The 20,467-nt window shown below is 34.9% G+C and overlaps 2 protein-coding genes across 2 annotated transcripts in view; one reads left to right on the forward strand and one right to left on the reverse strand.

The window, feature by feature from the left end:
• pnck (pregnancy up-regulated nonubiquitous CaM kinase) overlaps positions 1–897 on the reverse strand; it is a 20,910-nt gene extending 20,013 nt beyond the window's left edge. The window contains exons 1-3 of the mRNA XM_016294039.1: positions 824–897; positions 440–571; positions 231–305 (exon numbers count right to left, since the gene is read on the reverse strand). Coding sequence (XP_016149525.1) covers positions 231–305; positions 440–571; positions 824–897 — 281 coding nt within the window. The remainder of the gene's footprint in view (positions 1–230; positions 306–439; positions 572–823) is intronic.
• An 11,456-nt stretch (positions 898–12,353) lies between these two features.
• Positions 12,354–20,467, forward strand: part of LOC107601746 (sodium- and chloride-dependent creatine transporter 1-like) — a 50,447-nt gene continuing 42,333 nt past the window's right edge. The window contains exon 1 of the mRNA XM_016294032.1: positions 12,354–13,355. Within this exon, the coding sequence (XP_016149518.1) occupies positions 13,052–13,355 (304 nt within the window). The 5' untranslated portion in view covers positions 12,354–13,051. The remainder of the gene's footprint in view (positions 13,356–20,467) is intronic.

Below are 20,467 nucleotides of genomic sequence, written 5' to 3' on the forward strand. Positions count from 1 at the left end.
TCTATCTATCTATCTATCTGTCTGTCTGTCTGTCTGTCTGTCTGTCTGTCTGTCTGTCTATCTATCGTTCTGTCTGTCTGTGTCTATCTATCTATTTATCTACCTATCTATTGTTCTGTCTGTCTATCTATCTATCTATCGCTCTATCGCTCTATCATTCTGTCTAATCCTATGAAACTAAACTATTTTTTACTACAATATTTTCATTTTTCACACTCGGGTCCACTCACAGTGTCATTACCAAATACAGATTAGAAGGAGTCTCAAAGGTTTCCTCCAAAGACACAATATTTTCATGATTTATTCTGTGAAGAAATCACAGGAACAAACAAAAACAAAAGATTTCTGTAAAATGTCACTGTACTTTAATAACAAAGAAAATGTACCCAAAAAGTCATGCAATTTAATCAATCCGGGTTTTTTTTATGAACTCACTGACCTGCGTAATACTGCGATCTCATTCTCCAGCATGGATTCTTTTCCCTTCAGCGCTCTCTTGCGGATGCACTTGACAGCCACAAGCTTCTGAGTGCATCTGTGCTGAGCCACTCGAACCTCAGAGAACGAGCCCCTGAGACATTATACATTTATATTATTTATAATTCAGCTGTAATGAGTTTTGTTCTAAATTAATGGCTAATTATACGTTTGTGTGCCATGGGCACGTTGTGAATAATAGGAGTCTCCAGAGTCGTCTTAATAATATTTTCTGCTTCTAGTCGACAAGTCTTTAAATGTGTTTAGTAAATCAAAATGTCAAAATCTACTCTGAAGTCATTACGTGTTCAGAATACTTTAAAATATTGAATATATGAAAACTCACTCTCCAAGTTTTTCTTTCAGCTCATAAACAGCATTGATGTCATCTTTCTTCCGAAGATCTCTCAACAGAGGCATAGTAACGCAGGGTAAGTGTGATCTGCGTACTACATACACAAACACACACAGCACTAATATGAGCATGCAAATAAGTACCCAAATCATCAGCACATTCATTTTAAGCCTGAAGCAACACATTTTGCTTGTCCTCTACATCAACAGGCGCTCAAGAAAATGCTTTTCAATACATGCAAATGCCAAATTCTGATTCCTTTTGGAGATTTCAATGACTAGCAATGAGTTTTGACAGATTTTCTTTTGATGGGAAAACAGTTTCAAACACTCTCCCTGATGTTTGATTTTCTTTGAAATAAAAAGGCACTATTAGCACAACTTCATGTTTTTACCAAAAACGGCTCTCTTTTGACTAGTGCAATTATACAAGCATGGTTGTGCTTGACATATCTACACATGAAGGAATATTCATCATTGAAATGAGATCAATAATCAGTGAAATTCTCCCCAAAACACCCTTTAGAAAAGAGATCTGAGCAAAAGCTCAATTACCTGCTGATTGCTGCTGTGAAAATCTGGAAGGCAACCGTTTCTGTTCACGTCACCAAACTCCCAACAGCCTCTCTGCTCTCTCTTTAATCGAAAATCACATTCATTTTACACTGATGACCTTGAACGCCCACATGCTTTACAGAGGAAAAGTGGCTTTTGAAAGAGATAAAGGACAACAGGAGAGCAGGCACAGAAAGCAGAGAGAAAGTGATCAAGAAAAATAGAGTGATGGAGATGGAGAGAGAGAGAGAAAAAGAGGGTTGGCCAAACAACAACAGGTCTCTTAAGACTGATTCAGACTTCCTCAAATGTATTGCTTGAATGCATGATAAGGACAGATGAACATTGTCTCCAAGACATATCTGATGCCATCTGCTCGTTGCACATTAAATAAGCATTCTTCATCATAACAGTCAGGCTTTGCTGAACTGAAAGACAGCCTCTGTCTCTGTTTACATTATTGAGGCTGTTTTTGGTAGCGCTCTCGCAGCTCTCCTTGTACGGGCACATGGGTTTTCCACTCAAGTATTAGCATTCCACCCGTCTGCCCTGTGAACACTGTGCACACACACACACAAACAAACCCTACACAATGCTGACTGTCTCACCTGCTGTGTGTTTTGGCCTTTATATCTGCTGTCTAACAAGGTATTAAAGGTAAATAGGTGAAATGTGACTTGACATTAGTCATGCATATGATACTGAAACATTACATAAGGCCCTTACAAAACAACAAATCATGTGCAAACACAATATTCTATGCATTATTAGACAATATTGATCAAATCTGTTGGAAATTGATGTGATGAATAATAACAGCGATGAACTGTAAAACTTTACCTTTGAAGTTTTTATAAGCTACAGACCATTGTAAAATGCTGCTCTTGTTGATTAACATTGCAGCAAAGTCATTTGTATTTCTCTTTCTCCACTACCAAATATGTTGTTATAAAGAATGACCACTAGAGGGAAGCCTTGATTAACTTTAATTCCAAAATAAAGAGCCCAACATCTATATAGAGAAAATTATATAGTTGTCTCTCTGTAAAGTGTTTTATAATAAATACTATATAAATTACTATGTAAGTAGTCTATATATATATATATATATATATATATTATTATTATTATTTTATTTTTTTTAGTTTATATATTTTATAATGAATATATATAATGTTGCATTTGCATATGTTTTCTCCGAAGTGCTTTGTAAAGATTATTATTTGGTGCAATTTATTTATTTATTTTTTATAAATATTTTATCAAATTTACAAAAAATACATTAATACATAACATTTTGATTAATACAGAACATTTCTGAACATTGTTTAGTCATATTTTATTACCGTAAATGTATACTATTTATATATGAATTTCTCATTTCTCTCATGCATATATTCATTTTATATTTATATATTTATTATTTTTTGTTTTTAATAAAAATGATATTTATTTATAATTAATATTCATTTGTTATTATTTACTATTATTTATTTTTTGTACATTTGTTATTACATGTTGCATTTGCATATATCTGTTTTTCGTAAAGTGTTATGTAAACATGATTATTATTTAAATTTGTGCTATTTCAACAATTATTATTATTTTTTATCAGAGTGAAGATGAGGGGAGTAAACATGAACGGGTTAGGACCATGACAGCCCAGACTCGAAACAACATCTCCCACATGAACATAACTCAACATATCGAACAATACACATCCTCTACAACTCCAAGGTATATTTTTTAATATAAACGTTTTTATTCTATAAACAATATGTTCAAGATCAGTTCATTTTTCGATATTTTTGATTACACAGAAATAAATGATGCTACCATAAAACATTAGTCTGAAATCCTCTTATAATGTTAGTCCAGGTTTCTTGCACCAAATGCAGTCATAGTTTATTTTCTACCCTCTTTCGGATCATAAAATGAAACAGGCTGTTTTGCTGCTATTCCTTTAAGATTTCTACATGCAATTGATCTGTTTTGATTGGCGTTCCGCTGCGTAGCATCATAGTACACAGTGTTGTTCTCTACGGGCCTAGAAAACCCTGCTATTATACGTCTCGCTTTAATGTCACACACGCTTAAATCTTTAGTTGGTGATGCCTGTTGTGCCATCATTCTTGTACTGTATAGATTTCACCGTGTTGAAGCAACTTAACCTTAGAACTGAACTTTATGTCCAGAGTCCACAGGAAGCAGCATCTCTGGCATTTGAAATGCTTTTAGTCTTGCGAGATACTGAACAAGATGTTCGCGATCCCTGCCAGTTACTGTGCAAATATGCTTTTGAATATTAACACCGTGATATTATAACTGGCAGCTGTGTATGAATGTGATCAAATGTTCTCAAGAACCTGTTTACTTTTCTCTAATTTACCTGCAAAACATTTTTTAAAATCCTAGATTTACCTGCAAAAAAAAAAAAACGGCATAAAATAACTTTCTTTCATTAATTACATTTTTTTTTAATTTTGTAATTGTTTTCCCAGTTTCGCACTGACTTTTTTGTATCCATTTGGCTTAAACATTTGGGTTTTATTATTATTATTATTATTAATAATTAAAAATTAAAGCTTCTGTTGTCCTCATTTGTAAATCGCTTTGGATAAAAGCGTCTAATAAATGACTAAATAAATAAAATACTACTTGTTTTTGTTGGGTTTAATAATCACTATTAAATATATTTGAAATATATCTTAAATATAAAAAATCTTAAATATAATTTCTAAATCAAGTCTTAAATAACAGAATGACATACTCTTTAATTTTGCAAATGTATTTAACAGTCAAAACTGCAGGGCTTTTAATAATAACTGTAGACCGTTTATCAATTAGTTCAAATTTTCAAAAAAAATAAATTTTCAGAAAAATACACTACCATTCAAAAGTTTGGGGTGAGTACATTTTTTTTTATTGTTTTTGAGTGTCTCAATACAGTAAAATACAGTAAAAAAATATATAATATAAAATATATTTTAAAATGTAATTCATTCCTGTGATGCAAAGCTGAAATTTCAGCATCATTACTCCAGTATTCAGTGTCACGTGATCTTCAGAAATCAATCTAATATGCTGATTTAGTGCTCAAGAAACTTCTGGTTCTGGGTCAAAAGAGTTCACCCTTAAGTCTCTATTATTCTGGTCCCTCTTTTCATTTTTATTAATAATAGTTTTAATAATATTAGCTAGGCCTGTCACGATAACAACTTTTTGTTGTGCGATATATTGCCCCAGAAATAATTGCGATAAGCAATATTATTGTCATTTTAAAAACCATTTTATGCCACTGAATATATAATCATAATGTAACAGCATAATAATTCAAGAAGGCCTACACACTTCCAAATGACAACAAACTTTTACTTTTTAAGAATATTTAGATGATGGAAATTAAGTGTCAAAATATTAGTTCCCTTAAAAAACCTGAATAAATACTAAATAAACATTTTCTAGTAGAAAAAAGACAAATGCACAAAGAATTTGTATGGAGATTTTCCATCTACAGATTTTTCCCAGACCTTTTCTCTGTAAATTAAGGGTGCACTGTATTGCTAAAAAAACACAATCCCTACTTAGCAGTCAGATGTCCGTATGCACAAAGGCATATCTGCAGATTAAACTTTGTTTGTAGAAGCATTTTTTAAATTTGAACTAGCACCTCATGACGAGTTATGTACGAGAAGCTGCAAAAGACACAGGCGCAAGTGGAATGCAAAAAAAAACATGGTGACATTAATTTTTAAGTAAATGAAATGGGCGATATATTGCGTCACCAAAAATGATTGAGGTCATGTACATATATTGTGCGATAAGTCGATATATTGATTATTGCGACAGGCCTAATATTAGCCTAATAAATGATTTCTCATAGGACTTCATATTCTTTGAACGCTTCTGCTCTCTTAAAACTAGACAAAGTAATGGAATTGGCAATAAAGAATAACTCCTCTGTTACAGGATCTCATGTTAACCAAATTCTGCATCTGCTGGTGGTTTTCTCTTCTCGGTCAAGCCAACTGTCTTCACAGTCACCCTCTGACCAATGACAGACAGGGGAAGTGTTCAGGAAACCTGACATTTTTTGCTTTTTTAGTTGGACAGAAAATCAATGCACTTCAGATTACATTTAAGAGAATCCAGTTAGTATATCATGTTGTTTATCGCTGGATCATTGATACAGAAATAGCTTAGTGCCACAAGTAAAACTAATATTATGAGTCCGGTTCAAGGCAGGAGATACTATTTACAGGAAATGTAATTACAGAAATGTCTGGAAAGGTCAGATCGAAACTTATAAGAGAAGTGAAAAGTTGTTCCTGTGAAACTCTGCTAGTAAACAACATCTTACGCTGTAGGATAAATGAGCCTCTGTGTGCTGTTCAGGGCGTGACGGTACAGCTGTGAATGGTCGTATTGATTTTTGTGCCAGTCCTTATCTGTGGCATACTAAACTTGTGACCTAAATAGGAGTAAGTTGTACCCCCACCTGTTTACTTTTATAAAGTAACACCGTGAACTGCAGCCAATAGAGTGTTCCCTGAGCTGCAATTGCAAAATGATATGACCCCTTTATGCAAATGAGTCTTGACTAGGAGTAAATATGTCTGATGTGTTTTGATAACCTTATTAACTTTGACCCACATTGTCTCAATGCCTATATGAATATGTGAATTGTACACTGGCACTATGTTTGTGTGTCTGGCATATTGTGACATGTGATTTTCCCAGACGTGACCTGAGAGTAAGTCACAAAGAGAAGTCCTCCAATATGGTTATCATTCCATATGCACTACATTTTAAAAGTTTGAGGTCTGTAATTTTAATGCTTCTGAAAGAAGAGTCTTATGCTCGCCAAGGCTGCTTTTCTTTTTAAATAAAAAAAAATACAGTAAAAACTGTAATATTGTGAAATATTATTACAGTTTAAATAAACTGTTTTCTATTGTAATATATTTTAAAATATAATTTATTTTTATGATGCAAAGCTGAATTTTCAGCAGCCATTACTCCAGTCTTCGGTGTCACATGGTCCTTCAGAAATCATTCTGATTTTCATGATTTAAATTAATAGAATTTCATTACTTTTTTTAAAATAGAAATCTTTTGTAAGAATATACAGTAAATGTCTTCACTGTCACTATTAATGCGTCCTTACTGAATAATATTATTCATTTCTTTCAGAAAAAGAAACCTTACTGACCCAAAACCTTTGACTGGCAACGTGTAAAAGGTAAAACATCTGTCACGGTTGAGTTGTTTGATCATTATTCCAGCAGTATCATCTCTCTACACAATCATACTCTACACTGTTTAATCAGCAAGTGTGTCAAAGTCTGAGCTGGTAGAAGGGTGGGGTGATAGTTATGCTGGGGTTATGACTCCACGCAGCTGCTATTTCTAAGGCGCTATAAAAAAGGGTCATAACCTTTGCAAGGCAGCTGCTCTTGAAGTCACGGGGTCTATTCTAAACTAAACTTAAATGGATAAAAACGTGAAAGTGCAATTGTAGTAGTGTTCACCCGTGCCTGAAGGCCCCAAATCAGGTTCGCTTACACCACTCAGCTTTAAGACTTCTTTGCGATCATTTCTTCTTCTTCTTTTTTTTTTGTCTGATAAGGGACTCTCAAATGTTTCTCAAATAGAACTGAGTGCTTTTGCGTGAATGTTAAGCCCAGTTCTGTCTGATCTATATTGCAGCATCAAAAGTTGAATCTGCTTTAAAAGGCGGCTTGGTGAACAGATCATTTTGCAGTTATTTGCAGTTAAAAAAAATTGTGGAAGTGAACCAATATCAATGACATATGTTACACTGTGAAAAATTATTTTTCGAAGTTGCAAATAAGACAAAGATTATTGGAATGCGGTTTTACAAGAAAATACCATTTTAGTTTTTCTACTTCAAACGTTCATGTTTAATTCAATGTATTAATGGTCGTTTGTTTATAATTGGGAAATTTGCTAGCAATTTCTCAGCACAGACATTTTTAACACTTTAAAAGTTGACCTAACTTGAAAAAATAAGGCAACCTATCGCAGTCAACTTGTTAAGTTAACTCAGCAACCAACAACTTAAAAACTTTAGTTCATTTAATGAATAAAAGTCAGTCTACTGAGTGTTAAAAGATCTGTCAGAGCAACCAAAGACTTTTTAACATTTAGCAATGCTAATCTTTTTTTAACAATCCTCTTTCTTTTAGATTTTTGTTTATTTTCAAAGCCTTCTACATAATATAGGTAGTATTTGGCTCTTAAAACTAAAGGCAAACATTTATGCTGATAGACAATGTATTAAACCAGGGGTGCCCAAACTCGGTCTTGGAGGGCCGGTGTCCTGCAGAGTTTAGCTCCAACTTGCCTCAACACACCTGCCTGGAAGTTTCTAGTATGACTAGTAAGAGCTTGATTAACTGGTTCAGGTGTGTCTAATTGGGGTTGGAGCAGGACGCCGGAACCTGGAACTCTGCAGGACACCGGCCCTCCAGGACCGAGTTTGGGCACCCCTGTATTAAACAATTTGCAATGAGATGCACATACATAGTAATTTAGCACACGATTCTCAACCATGGTGAGGATCAACAAATTTTAAATGAGTAAAAATATGAACTCTGATCCACATGACAGCTGACTGACATAAACAAAGCCAGTCAAATTTAAAACAATGATAATATTTTAATAATAATTAACATAAAATATTTTTAAACTGCAATGCATGTGTCAGACTCTGTTCCGTGTTTTGCTTCCTATGTTTCCTTTTGTCCTTATTTGGTCTTCCTGTTCCGTTTCCCTGATTAGATTTATTTGTCCCAGGTGTTTCCAATGTTCATTATGTCATTGATTTCAGGTGTTTTTCATTGTGTCCCTCCTCTAGTCCTGTATTTAATGGTTTCCTGTTTTGAGTTCGCTGTCCGGAATTGTGAATGTCTGTTGATGTTAATGCCTTTGCTACGTGTGTTTTCCTGGTTCCCTTGATATAATTAAAATCCCCTTATTGATGTACTCCTGGTCTCCTCGTTCCTCGCTCCGCGCTCCCTCACAGTAGCACTGTGACAGCGTGACAGAAAAATATTTTTACATTGGTTAGTAGAATTTTTCGAAAGTTGGATTTTTTTTACAGTGAACTTGAATATGAAAATAGAAATCTTTCGTAACAATATACACTACTGTTCAAAATTTTGGGGTCAGTAGTTTTCTTTCCTTTTTTTGAAGGAAAATAATATTTTTATTCAGCAAGGATGTATTAAATTGCTCAAACGTGATAGTAAAGATTTACATTGTTAGAAAAAAATTCTGTGTTTTGAATGAATGCTATTTTTTTTTTACTTTTTATTCATCAAAGTATCACAGATAACCCCCAAAGATTAGCATATTTATCAATATTAGCATATTAGAATTTCTGGAGGATCATGTGACACTGAAGACTGGAGAAATGGCTGATGAAAATGTCAGCTTTGCCACCACGTAAAGTATATTTTAAAGTATATTAAAATGAAAATTATTATTTTAAGTTGTAATGTTTCACAATATTTGTTTTTTTCTGTATTTTTTTATCAAATAAATGCAGTCTTGATGACTCATGAGCATAAGAGACTTCTTAAAAATCAAAAATCTTTATGATCCCAAACTTTTGCACGAATGTGTGTTTGTGTATACATATTAAAATGTGTTGAGAGTACTACTCTTATTTGTAGCTGAAATTGTAACCAAATTAAGCAAAATATTAAATAAGCAGATAATTGGTAATAATAGGTGAGCTGAGTCCCACACTCTCTCGCTCACTATTCGCATTTCTCCAGCTTTAAGAAGAGATGGTGTTGACGTAACTTCTGTAGGACCTGCTGAACGTGTTGGCGATGTTCGGCCACGTTCCGGGAGTAAATGAGTATATCGTCGATGTAGACAATCACAGAGCGGTGGAGGAACTCCCAGAACACCTCATTAATGAATCCTTGGAAGATAGACGGGGCATTGGCTAGCCCATACGGCATTACCAGGTACTCATAGTGGCCAGATGGTGTAATGAATGCCGTCTTCCACTCATCGCCCTCCCGGATGTAACTGAGTGGCTGCCTGCTTACTGAAGACATCCTGGAACGCCAAGTAATCAGATGGGACTGTGACCTTCTCCCGAGGTTCGGGGCTTTCGATGAGGGTAGATGCAACTTGAGCGGAGTGAGATCCTGGGAGCAGAGTGGGTAATGACGTGAGACAGTTACGGTGACAGTGCTCGCTCCAGTGAGTCACCTCATACGAGTCCCATCTGATCTCTGGAGAATGGAGAACTAACCAGGGGCGTCCCAGGATGATATCCACGGTGGGTCCCTCCAGTACCAGAAACATGATTTCCTCCTCGTGGAGAGTGCCAATCTTGAGCCGTAGTGTGATTATCCGGGCTGGTGACTGCAGTGACTGTGATGAATCCCTGACAGTTATATTGTGTAACACTAACACAAATCTACTGGGTTGCATAGTGATTTCCTGGAATGGACTAGTTTGAGTTATTAGCTTTGAGATTTCAACAATATGTCACAGGTTGCTTCATGCAGGGTTAAATCTGTAACATAAAGACACAGAGGGAATATAAACATGAAACATATGTTTCCTTTGCATCATGAACAGAGAGTTGCATGTTTCCCTATCACCCATATGCCCTGGAGCCAACTGTTGGCTCAGTTATGAGGAAAAGAAAATACGATAGTGAATTGTGGTCCCCTATGACCGCAATTCACTCATCGTAGAGATAAGATGTGGGCTTTCCTTGAACCATCGCAGGGTTCCTCGAACAGCCACATACAGTTCGCAGAACATCCCACTGTAATTTGCAAAAGTTTTAGGGTCAATATGATCCAGAGATTTTTGTAGTATGACTCACTGAATCTATGGGTACTTTTCATGTGTACATGTGTGGTTTTCTAAGAATTTGGGATTCAAGAATCTTGAAATCTGTCTAAAAAAGTGCTTGTAAAAATGTTAGGGTTATTATCGGACAAATCTGGCCTCGGTATAATTTTGTCGTCCCACAAGGACAAACTGTTCCCACCTTTCACAGCCTCAGGACAAACAACACAGACAAACTACTACTGCACTCTACCTGCTGCTGACTTTGATAGAATTAACCTTTACAAATATTTCCATGGTAGCCAGTTTCTACCAAAACAGCATACTAATTTACTACAGGTATTGTTACTACTGTTAATCCATCATAAAATAATATGGATCTCATTCAGACAGTGTTTTAAAAATCTAATTACTAATTACAAATACCAAATTACCATCGTTTTCCTGTAGTAACAATAACTAGTAACTGTTAAATTATGTAAACTATAATTGGTAAAAGAAATGAAACTGATTGATTGATGTCTATGAGTCTGTGTGCATAAAATATAATTATAATTCTGTATATAAATGTTTATTTTTATTTCTAGTTCACCACTTGGCAGAGCGTGTCATATCAATGGAAAATCCTCAGCAGCGCCTCCTGTAAGTTTGTAATTTTCCTCCTGTGGTCAGAGGGAGGTTTATGTATTTTGTAAAGCAAAAAAGCGACGCACGTGCTTGATGACTAATAGTCCTCATGGCACTTCATAACCTGTGGGTATGTTTACTACATACCATACTACACCTACCGACAGCGTTCACGCATGTGCTGCTAGTACTCACTGCCCACTTCTACTGCTAGTAACAGTTTTTCTATAGTCTCAAAATAATTGACAATCGAAAAATTTTATTCAATTTAAAAATATATATTTTTATCTAAAAAAAATATATATTTATATTATTTATATTAGTATTTCCTTTTTTAATTAAATTATATTAAATGTTTATGGATAAACATGTTTGAGAAAATAAATGTTAAAAAAGGTTTGCATACAGCGACCCGAGTTCGAATCCCGCCTCGAGGTCCTTTGCTGATCCCGCTCCCCTCTTCTCCACCCCAATACTTTTCTGTCATCTCTCCACTGTACTCTCAAAACAAAAGGCACAAAAAGCTCATAAATATAACTTCACAAAAAAAAGTTTGCATTTATTAATTAATTGTATATTTTCTTTTTGATGTCAGTGGGTCATAGTCTTTAGCCCCATCCCCCAAAATCTTTTCATTTAAGATTTTGAAAGCAAGTTGAAATCTTTTATTATTATTATTATTATTATTATTATTTTTAATTAATGTGTGGTTCTCATGACAATTGTCAAGAATGTGTCCGTATCAAATTTCTCCTCAAAATCGAAAGAAAAACTATAAACTAATTATTTATTTATTTATTCATTCATTTACTAATATAATATACATACACATACACATATATGTGTGTGTATACATAGGTGTAAATGTGTTGTATGTATACATACATTTATATATAGAAAATTGTGTGTGTGTGTATAGTCTATGTACATTTATGTACATGTATGCATTTATATAATTATATACATATATTTATATACTTGTATGTAAAATAAATATAGCATCTATTTATTTGGGGATAATACATAGATGCTAAAATACATAGATGCTATAAATAAATAGCACTTGTGTATCAATGCTCTTTTGTTGATTTTGATTGCTTCCATTGTCCTCATTTGTAAGTCGCTTTGGATAAAAGCGTCTGCTAAATGATAAAATGTAAATATAATGTAATGTAAAGTACATTTTATGTTAGAAACATATGTATTTATACACCACAGTCGATTTTACTGCCGTTAATTTATGCTGATTTATTTTTGTAATTATTGTTTTCGTAATGCAACCAAACTGCAATGAATTGCATAATGCATTCTCACTGTGATAAAATCTTTCATATCTGATCTCGCGCAGAGCTCCAGTGATCTAGAAGCGCACTTGCTGCGTAGTATGTAGTATACAGTGTGTAGTGTGCAGCGTACGTGAGCGTTCCATTCTCTGTTTTCCTTAAGCGGGACTGAGGGGAGGGTTGAGCTCCAAATGACGTTACCGAGCCCGATAAAACACCGAGCGGCTTCACGCGGACGCATCAGACAGTCCGTCCGCGCGCACAGAGCGACAGCAGCAGCAGCCGCAGCTCCCGTAGACACCGACTCGCGTCTCATTGATACATTCTGGGTGTTAAATACCGACGAGAACGATGGTCTGAAGAGATTTAGGCGACCAATTCGTGAATGTAATTCCATTACATTCATCTGATCAGCGCGCGTAAAGGGCCGCTTTGGTTTCGCCGTCTCCTCAGTCGCCTTCTCTCTGAGAGATACAAGTGCCCATGCGATTCTTCAGACTCACCTTTAAGTGTTTCGTGGATTGTTTTTGAAGGTGCTGTTTCAAATCGGTGTCATTTTCTTTTATGGTCTATTATTTCATTTCCAAACGCGCTTTTTGATCAAACAAACCAATAATACCGTTGCCAATTACGCCGAGAGACTCAAACTGCCATCCCTTGTAACCGTTTGACATCGAGAAGAAACGGAAAATACATTCGTAAAGAATAACACTGCTGGTTTTATTAAATAAAAGGATAAAGGACCAGATCCTGTGCACCTGAAGAGGGACAAAAGGGACGTCTTGGTGTGAATAAAAGAAACTGACTTCATCCAAGAACAATAAGAGATCAAATCTTTATTTCTGACTGCTGATTTAAGCCCTTCTCGAGTCTCGTGAGGAGGTTCGTTTGCTTTGTTTACACGAGAGATGGAGAAATCCTCTCTGGACGCAGACTGCTGCGCCCTGAACTCGGTCCTGGTGGAGGAGAAGAAGGGCCATCTCATTCCCAATGGAAACACGCATCAAGGCGTCAATGGGACCCTCAACGGCGGGCCCATATCAGCCGCCGCTGGAGCCATATCGTCGGCGGCGGCGGCGGAGAAGAAGCAGGGCTTCCCCGAGCGAGAGACGTGGAACAGACAGATGGACTTCATCATGTCCTGTGTGGGGTTCGCCGTGGGGCTGGGGAACGTCTGGCGCTTCCCGTACCTGTGCTACAAAAATGGTGGAGGTAAGACGTCTTGATGACTCTCTGCAGCACATTCAGATCCCTTCAGATGCCCCCCCCACCCCTCTCCCCCTCTCCCCGTGACGTCACTTCACGGTGGAGGACACCTCCTGTGTGTCTGAACTGACTCATTCATTCATTCATTCATTGCCTTTGCCAAGCATATCTCTTAATGACGGGTGAAATTACTGTTCATATCATTAACAAATAGTTTAGAATGCAGTAGTATTATTATGTATGTATATATTATATATAATTGTATGCATGTGCGTATATGTAAATGTGTGATATGAATACCTTGAAAACATAAGAGGCTCATTACTTTTGGACACTTAAGAAGCATTCATAATATATATATATTTATATGAATGGATATATCACTGGATATATATATATATATATACGGCATATATATATATATATATATATATAATGTGAATAATAAATATTTAATTAATAATATATATGTGTGTACTGTGTATATTTATTATGTATGCATAAATACACACACATACAGTATATATTTTGAAAATATTTGCATTTATATATTTATATTCATATAATTTATATTATATATAATATATGTTTAATATATAAACAACATATTTTTCTTAAATATATGCATGCATGTGGGTTTATCTATATATACATAATAAATATATACAATATACACGTATATTATGTGAACAAAAACTTTTATTTTGGATGCGATTAATCGTGATTAATCGTTTGACAGCACTAATATATATATATATAAGTAGTAGTAATTTTAAAATGCTATGTGTTGCTCAGTCCTTCAACAAAAATTGCATATGCAAATAATATCTTAAAATAGTAAGGTATCACCTGTGAACTGTGTTGTTTCCTGTTGAATATCCCATGATTTAATAGGTGCTGTTTTGGTGCCATTGATTGGTAGTCATTATATTAAAGAATTAATAAATGATTAAGTAAAGACATGAATATCAGTAAACAGTATCGGTCTGTACCTTAAAAATCTTAATGTTATTGCATTAATAACAAAACAAAGCATCAAATCAAGTGTCATTAATTTAAAACACATTTCAAGCAAAGTTTTGGTTTTAAAGGTGATTAGTTGGTTTTTAATATATAGACTGTTAAAAATGTAGACCAAATTGCCCAGTAAACTTTGTACTGAGAAAAGCTTTAGCATTATTAATCAGATGCCATTGAGTTTGATCTTTTGTTTTCTAATACAATTATGTATATTTTATAAGTATCAATTACGTATCCAAATACTACTTAGTGGCCACTGTGTGATTATACATTATATGAATTTTAGTCTCCAACTATTTGAATGGGCCTTAATGACCTGTTAAACACATTTGTTAGTAATAATTAATAAGCTGTTGTGTTAAATGTATCATTAAACCAGTGTCCCATGACATTGCTTATAGACAATGGAAGTGCATATTGTACGTGCAGGATCACAGGTTTGTAAGATGATCCAGTTCTTTGGGTTTTTTCCTTTAAGCTAGGGGGTGTGTCTTAAATCGACACTCATCTACTGCTGCACACTGACATTGTACATCATCCTTTGTACACTTGTGTTTCAGAGTATCAAATGCAGCTAAAAATGGATAATGAAGGAGAAATTGCTCTATATAGAATATATGAAAGCCTAGTTTGAGCCTTATTGCACTGAACGCAATGCACGAAAGCACACAAGGTCACACATTTCCACGCAACCATTAGAGGTCACACATGCCCTTACAAAAATAGCTTTAAGGGAAAATTCTAAGTTTGTCTTAAAGAATAAAAAAGTTTTTTTTTTTTTAATGATTTTTTTTTTATATTAATATATTGATTTGGCTTTAGTGTATTTATTTTAATTTGCCTATTTTAATGTGTCTGAAATGCTGTCTAAGTAGTCATCTCATTAGATTTTGGGACCTAGCCGTTGTCTTATGACGGATATGCGTGGCATTAGTAGTCATGGTGCGTCTCCCATCATCAACTTCACTGATTCGCTCTCTTTTGCTCTATGAGTCATCTTCTGATGGCTATAGAATGAGAAGGCCAAGTCTGCGTAACACTTTAGGACCCCATTAGAAAGGGAACCATTGTGTTTGCTTGAATGACGAAGCCGTGTCCCCAGTGCCCTGGATTCCTTCCAGCGTTTGCTGAATGAATGGCCATACGTTAGTAGCAAAGATGTGTGTTAAAGAGTTTTTGTCCTGATGTATGGGGATGTACTCTAGGGGGATATGATAGAATGTACGTTATATAAAACATGAAATACTTGATGATTATCCAGACAATGTTAGATTAGATGCATTAGAGTAGAGTACACCTATGGGATTGTTGAAAATCACTTTACATAATAATTTATATAATTGCAGAATCCTCTCTAGATCTTACACTGCCAGCCAAAAGTTGTGAATAATTAAGATTTCTTAAAGTCTCTTCTGCTTGCCAAGGTTGCATTTATTTGATCACAAATACAGCGAAAACTGTTATATTCTAAAATATGATTTTAAAAATTAAAATAATGTTTTTTTTTATCTTAATAATCTTTTAAAATGTAACTTATTCTTCGAAAGTGAAAGCAAAAAAGCCTCATGCATACAAAAGCAATTGCACTGCCCCGCTCAACGTGATTTCTCCACTTACCCCAAACTTTGGAATGATAGTGTATCACAGATTTCACAAAATATTAGGCAGCAAAAACTGTTTTCAAAATTGATGATAATTAAAAAAGTTTCTTGAGCAGCAAATCAGCATATTAGAATGGTTTCTGAAAGATCATGTGACACTGAAGACTGGAGTAATTCAGCTTTGCATCACAGGAATAAATTAAATTTTTAAATATATTCAAATAGAAACACTTCAATTTAAATTGTAATAAAATTTCACAATATTTCAGTACTGTATTTTTGATCAAATAAATGCAGCCTTGGTGAGCACAATAGACTTCTTTCAAAAAACAGTAAAAGATCTTAATTATCCCACTTTTTGGCCGTCTCCCACTATCCTTGGGAAAATTCCAATATTGTTTTCCTGTCTTATTCAATAATAGACTAAAAAACATTTTCCCAAGATGTATAAAGTTACGCTGAATGTGTGAACTGTAACAGCGATCATGATGTCTCTTCCAAAAGCAGTGTTTGTCTTTGGCACTGCCCTGGATGCCTGCAGTGAGAAAAATGTTAAGACTTGATCAATGTTGTGTTAGCACTTGGGTTGCAATTCCTTTCTGTCTTGATGGATAACTTGATTTCATTCTCATCTGGTTATTTAGATAGAGAAGATGTCAGTGTGTTTTGGATCTAAAGTCTCAACCACCTGTGGTAGAGGGGAAAGGTCATGGAAACCAACCGCTGGGAACATTTCACGAAGACCATCAATTCCTCCGAAAACAATAAGTGATTCAAATAAGACGTGCCAGCTCGAGAAATATGAGATGCATGAGCGTCCAGTGAGAACTGGCTGACTCTTGGAGCTCTTCTTGCTCAAGTAGTTACTTTACCCCCAACAAGCAGCTCTAAGGTAACAGAATTACAGTCTCCCGGTGCAGGTCGCCAAACTCAACGTGTCGTCTTTGTGTGGAATACTGATAGGCTCCTGAATTGTTTTGCCAAATCAAATCAGGCCCGTCAAAGACCAAAAAGGTCCTGCTGGCAGGAGGAGAGTAAATACGGTTCATGTCACACATTCTTGACTTTTACTGTGTTCACAGGTTGAGTCTGTGAGATACTTGTGATATTTACTTTCCACATTCTCAAAAGACAAATTTAGCCAGGTCCAATTTAAACCTGTGGAATCTATTATTTGTGTATAGATGGGTTTTGTCTTTCTTAGAAGGAACAGTTCACCTAAAAATAAAAATTGTGTTTGAAAACCTGTATCACTGGAAGGACAAAATCCAAATTGCTCGTGTTATGAAAGTGAATGGCAAGATTTTCATAATTAATCACTTAAAAATAACCAATATTTTTTTTAAAGTTCCCCTATTATGGAGTATTAAGTGTTTTTTGACCTTGCATGCATGTCAACCTCTTGTTGGGGACTCCCAAAACCAAAATATGAACCTTTCACCACCCATAATAGGGGCACTTTAATATAAAATATATTTATAAAATATATAAAAATATATTTTTAAATATAAGACTAAAAATAGTGTGATATTTTCAACATTATTTCATATTATTAGTATACTATTATAGCTTTAATTAGTATTTTAAATTAGCGTTTATTTTTATATTTCCGTTTTTCACAGTCCACATTTTAGTAACTTTATTATGTGCTTTTATCATTTTATTACTTTGTATTATTTAGCTTTCATTTATTTTTATTTCTATTTCAGTTTTATTAATATTAGTAATTAAACTTAAGATAGTTGCTAAGGCAACATTTCTATTTTTTTAAAAGTTTTCTATTGAATATTTACATTTTATTTCAGCTCATTTCAAATAGGAAAAATATTTTTTAATAGTTTTAGTTAACAAAAACAACACTGATGCAAGAATGTAAGTCATACAAGTTTGGAACAGCATGAGGGTCACTAAATAGTACATTTCTATTGCTGTGTCACCTGTTTATTTAATATATCGCAGTAATTGCTAAAGAAAAATCTTTCTCTGCATCCCTCTTTAACTGGAGGTGTTGGTATCTGGAGATTTTTCAGTTTTGGTACAATGTTTCTAATTTGTTCCTAGCCAAATCACTCATGAGCTAATTGATTTCCTATAGACTTCACAAGAGGTTTCTCTGCACCTGAACTGAAGATTTGCTAATTTCCCTAATTCCCCTTAGAGAACTCAGTCTCTATTAAAACAGTCTAAAGTTCTTGATGTGAACCAATTAAAGTTAAGAGACCCCTGTTGTGTTAATCTGTAGCACTCAATTAGGTAAGAATCACTAAAACTATTCCTCATATTTAAGCCTAGAGATTTGAACTAACCCCTAAACCTATTAAACTTCTGCATGTACTACAGTATTTGTTACTGTTCATGAATTTAAAGCACATAACTTGATAACACTCCGCCTCTATTGTAAGACTTTATGGTAGAGGTCAGAGGTCACATTAGCTAGCTGCCTTATCTGTTTCTTTATACAGCTCTGCGTTCAGTTCAGAGAGCTGCTCACTCTTCTGTCTGTGCTGTCTGAGGTCACAGATCTTTCATTGAGCTGCTCGGATTGACGCTGTGCCGTCACTAACACATATACAGTATACACTGTGAGGCACAGCAACGGTCCAGACTTTCTGTTGCCAGGTTACTGGCTGTTTTTGCAGCACTGTTTAGCGGTGCATCAGCGTTAAGAGAGGCCAAGCTGAGCCGAATGGTGGCCACATAGTCAGTAGATTTATGATCTCTGCAGTAAAGCCCTCTACCTGTCCTTGAGTGCTGGATCTGCAGTACAAAATGTTTTTTGTAGAGAAAATATCATGTTTTAAGAAATGTGATACCATATTGCATTTATAACATATGCATACAGAAATGTGTATAGAGAGAGAGAGTCAAGAAGCAAAAAATATGTAATTATTTTTCATGATTTGTTTTCATATAATATAATATAATAAATATATACAGTGACATCAGTTCCTCGCTCCACGTGTACGGGCGATTAAGAAGAGCGTCTGTTAATCTTTTAATCCCCTTTTTCTGACTGGGGCCTAACTGTGGCTGCTTTAGGGTTCACCTATTATATATTCATGTTCTCTGTAAATTTATATTTGTGTTATTTTAATATGCTGGAATTGTACAATAGTTGTTGCTTTGGAATTCTAATAGTCTAGTACACTGAAAAAAAATTGGTGTAGTGAACATTTTGCACTCAGAAATTGCTAGTAAATTTCACAAATAATTATAAAGAAATTACATTGAATTAAACATGAAATTTTGAAGTAGAAAAACTGGAATTGTATTATGAATAAAACTTGCATAATCTACTAGGTATGGACATGATTAATACCTCAAAACATGCAAAACCACAATCGTGCACAACACTTCATGTTTTCCTTAACGTGAGCCACACCTTGCATGGTGCCTCAGGGCTCGGTTCTTGGACCACTTCTCTTCTCTGTCTACATGGCATCACTAGGTTCTGTCATTCAGAAACATGGCTTTTCATATCACTGCCACTGATGACACTCAACTCTACCTCTCATTCCACCCTGATGATCCGACGTTAGCTGCTCGCATTTCAGCATGTCTAACAGACATTTCTTGCTGGATGAAGGACCATCACCTTCAATTTAACCTGGCTAAGACAGAATTGCTTGTGGTTCCATCAAACCCATCATTTCATCACAATTTCACCATCCAGTTAGGCACATCAACCGTAACTCCGAACGCGGCAGCAAGATTATTTTTTATGAGCCAAAAAGAACACACGTCACACCTCTGTTTATCAGTTTACACTGGCTACCAATAGCTGCTCACATAAAATTCAAAGCATTAATGTTTGCCTACAAAACCACCTCTGGCTCAGCACCCCTTTACCTAAATTAATTATTTCAGACTTATGTGCCCTCTAGAAGCTTGCGTTCTGCAAGTGAACGGCGCTTTATTGTTCCATCCCAAAGAGGCACAAAATCACTTTCACAGACTTAAATTAAATGTTCCCTCCTGGTGGAATGACCTGCCCAACTCAGTCCGAGCAGCTGAGTCCTTACCCATCTTCAAGAATCGGCTTAAAAAAAACACATCTCTTCCATCTTTATTTGACCCTCTAACTCTAGCACTCTCTATTCTAATTCTATTCTTTAAAAAAACTAACACTAACTTTTCTAATCTTTTTGTATTCTATCTATTTGTTTTCTTTTTATTTATTATACAATTATCAAAAGCAAAAAAGGCCTCTAACACTAGCTTGCTCTATTCTTTTCTATTCTATATATTCTTCTTTTTATTATTATATAATTTAAAAAAAAAACTTGCTATGTGTCCTGCGTTTATCTAACTGAGACTTGTTATAGCACTTGCATATCATTGCTCTTTTGTTGATTTTGATTGCTTGCATTGTCCTCATTTGTAAGTCGCTTTGGATAAAAGTGTCTGCTAAATGACTAAATGTAAATGTAATATATAAATATATATATATATATATATACTGTGTATGTATATATATATATATATATATATATATAT

This window comes from Sinocyclocheilus grahami, unplaced genomic scaffold (genome assembly GCF_001515645.1).
Source record: "Sinocyclocheilus grahami isolate Dianchi unplaced genomic scaffold, SAMN03320097.WGS_v1.1 scaffold312.1, whole genome shotgun sequence".
Lineage (NCBI taxonomy): Eukaryota > Metazoa > Chordata > Actinopteri > Cypriniformes > Cyprinidae > Sinocyclocheilus > Sinocyclocheilus grahami.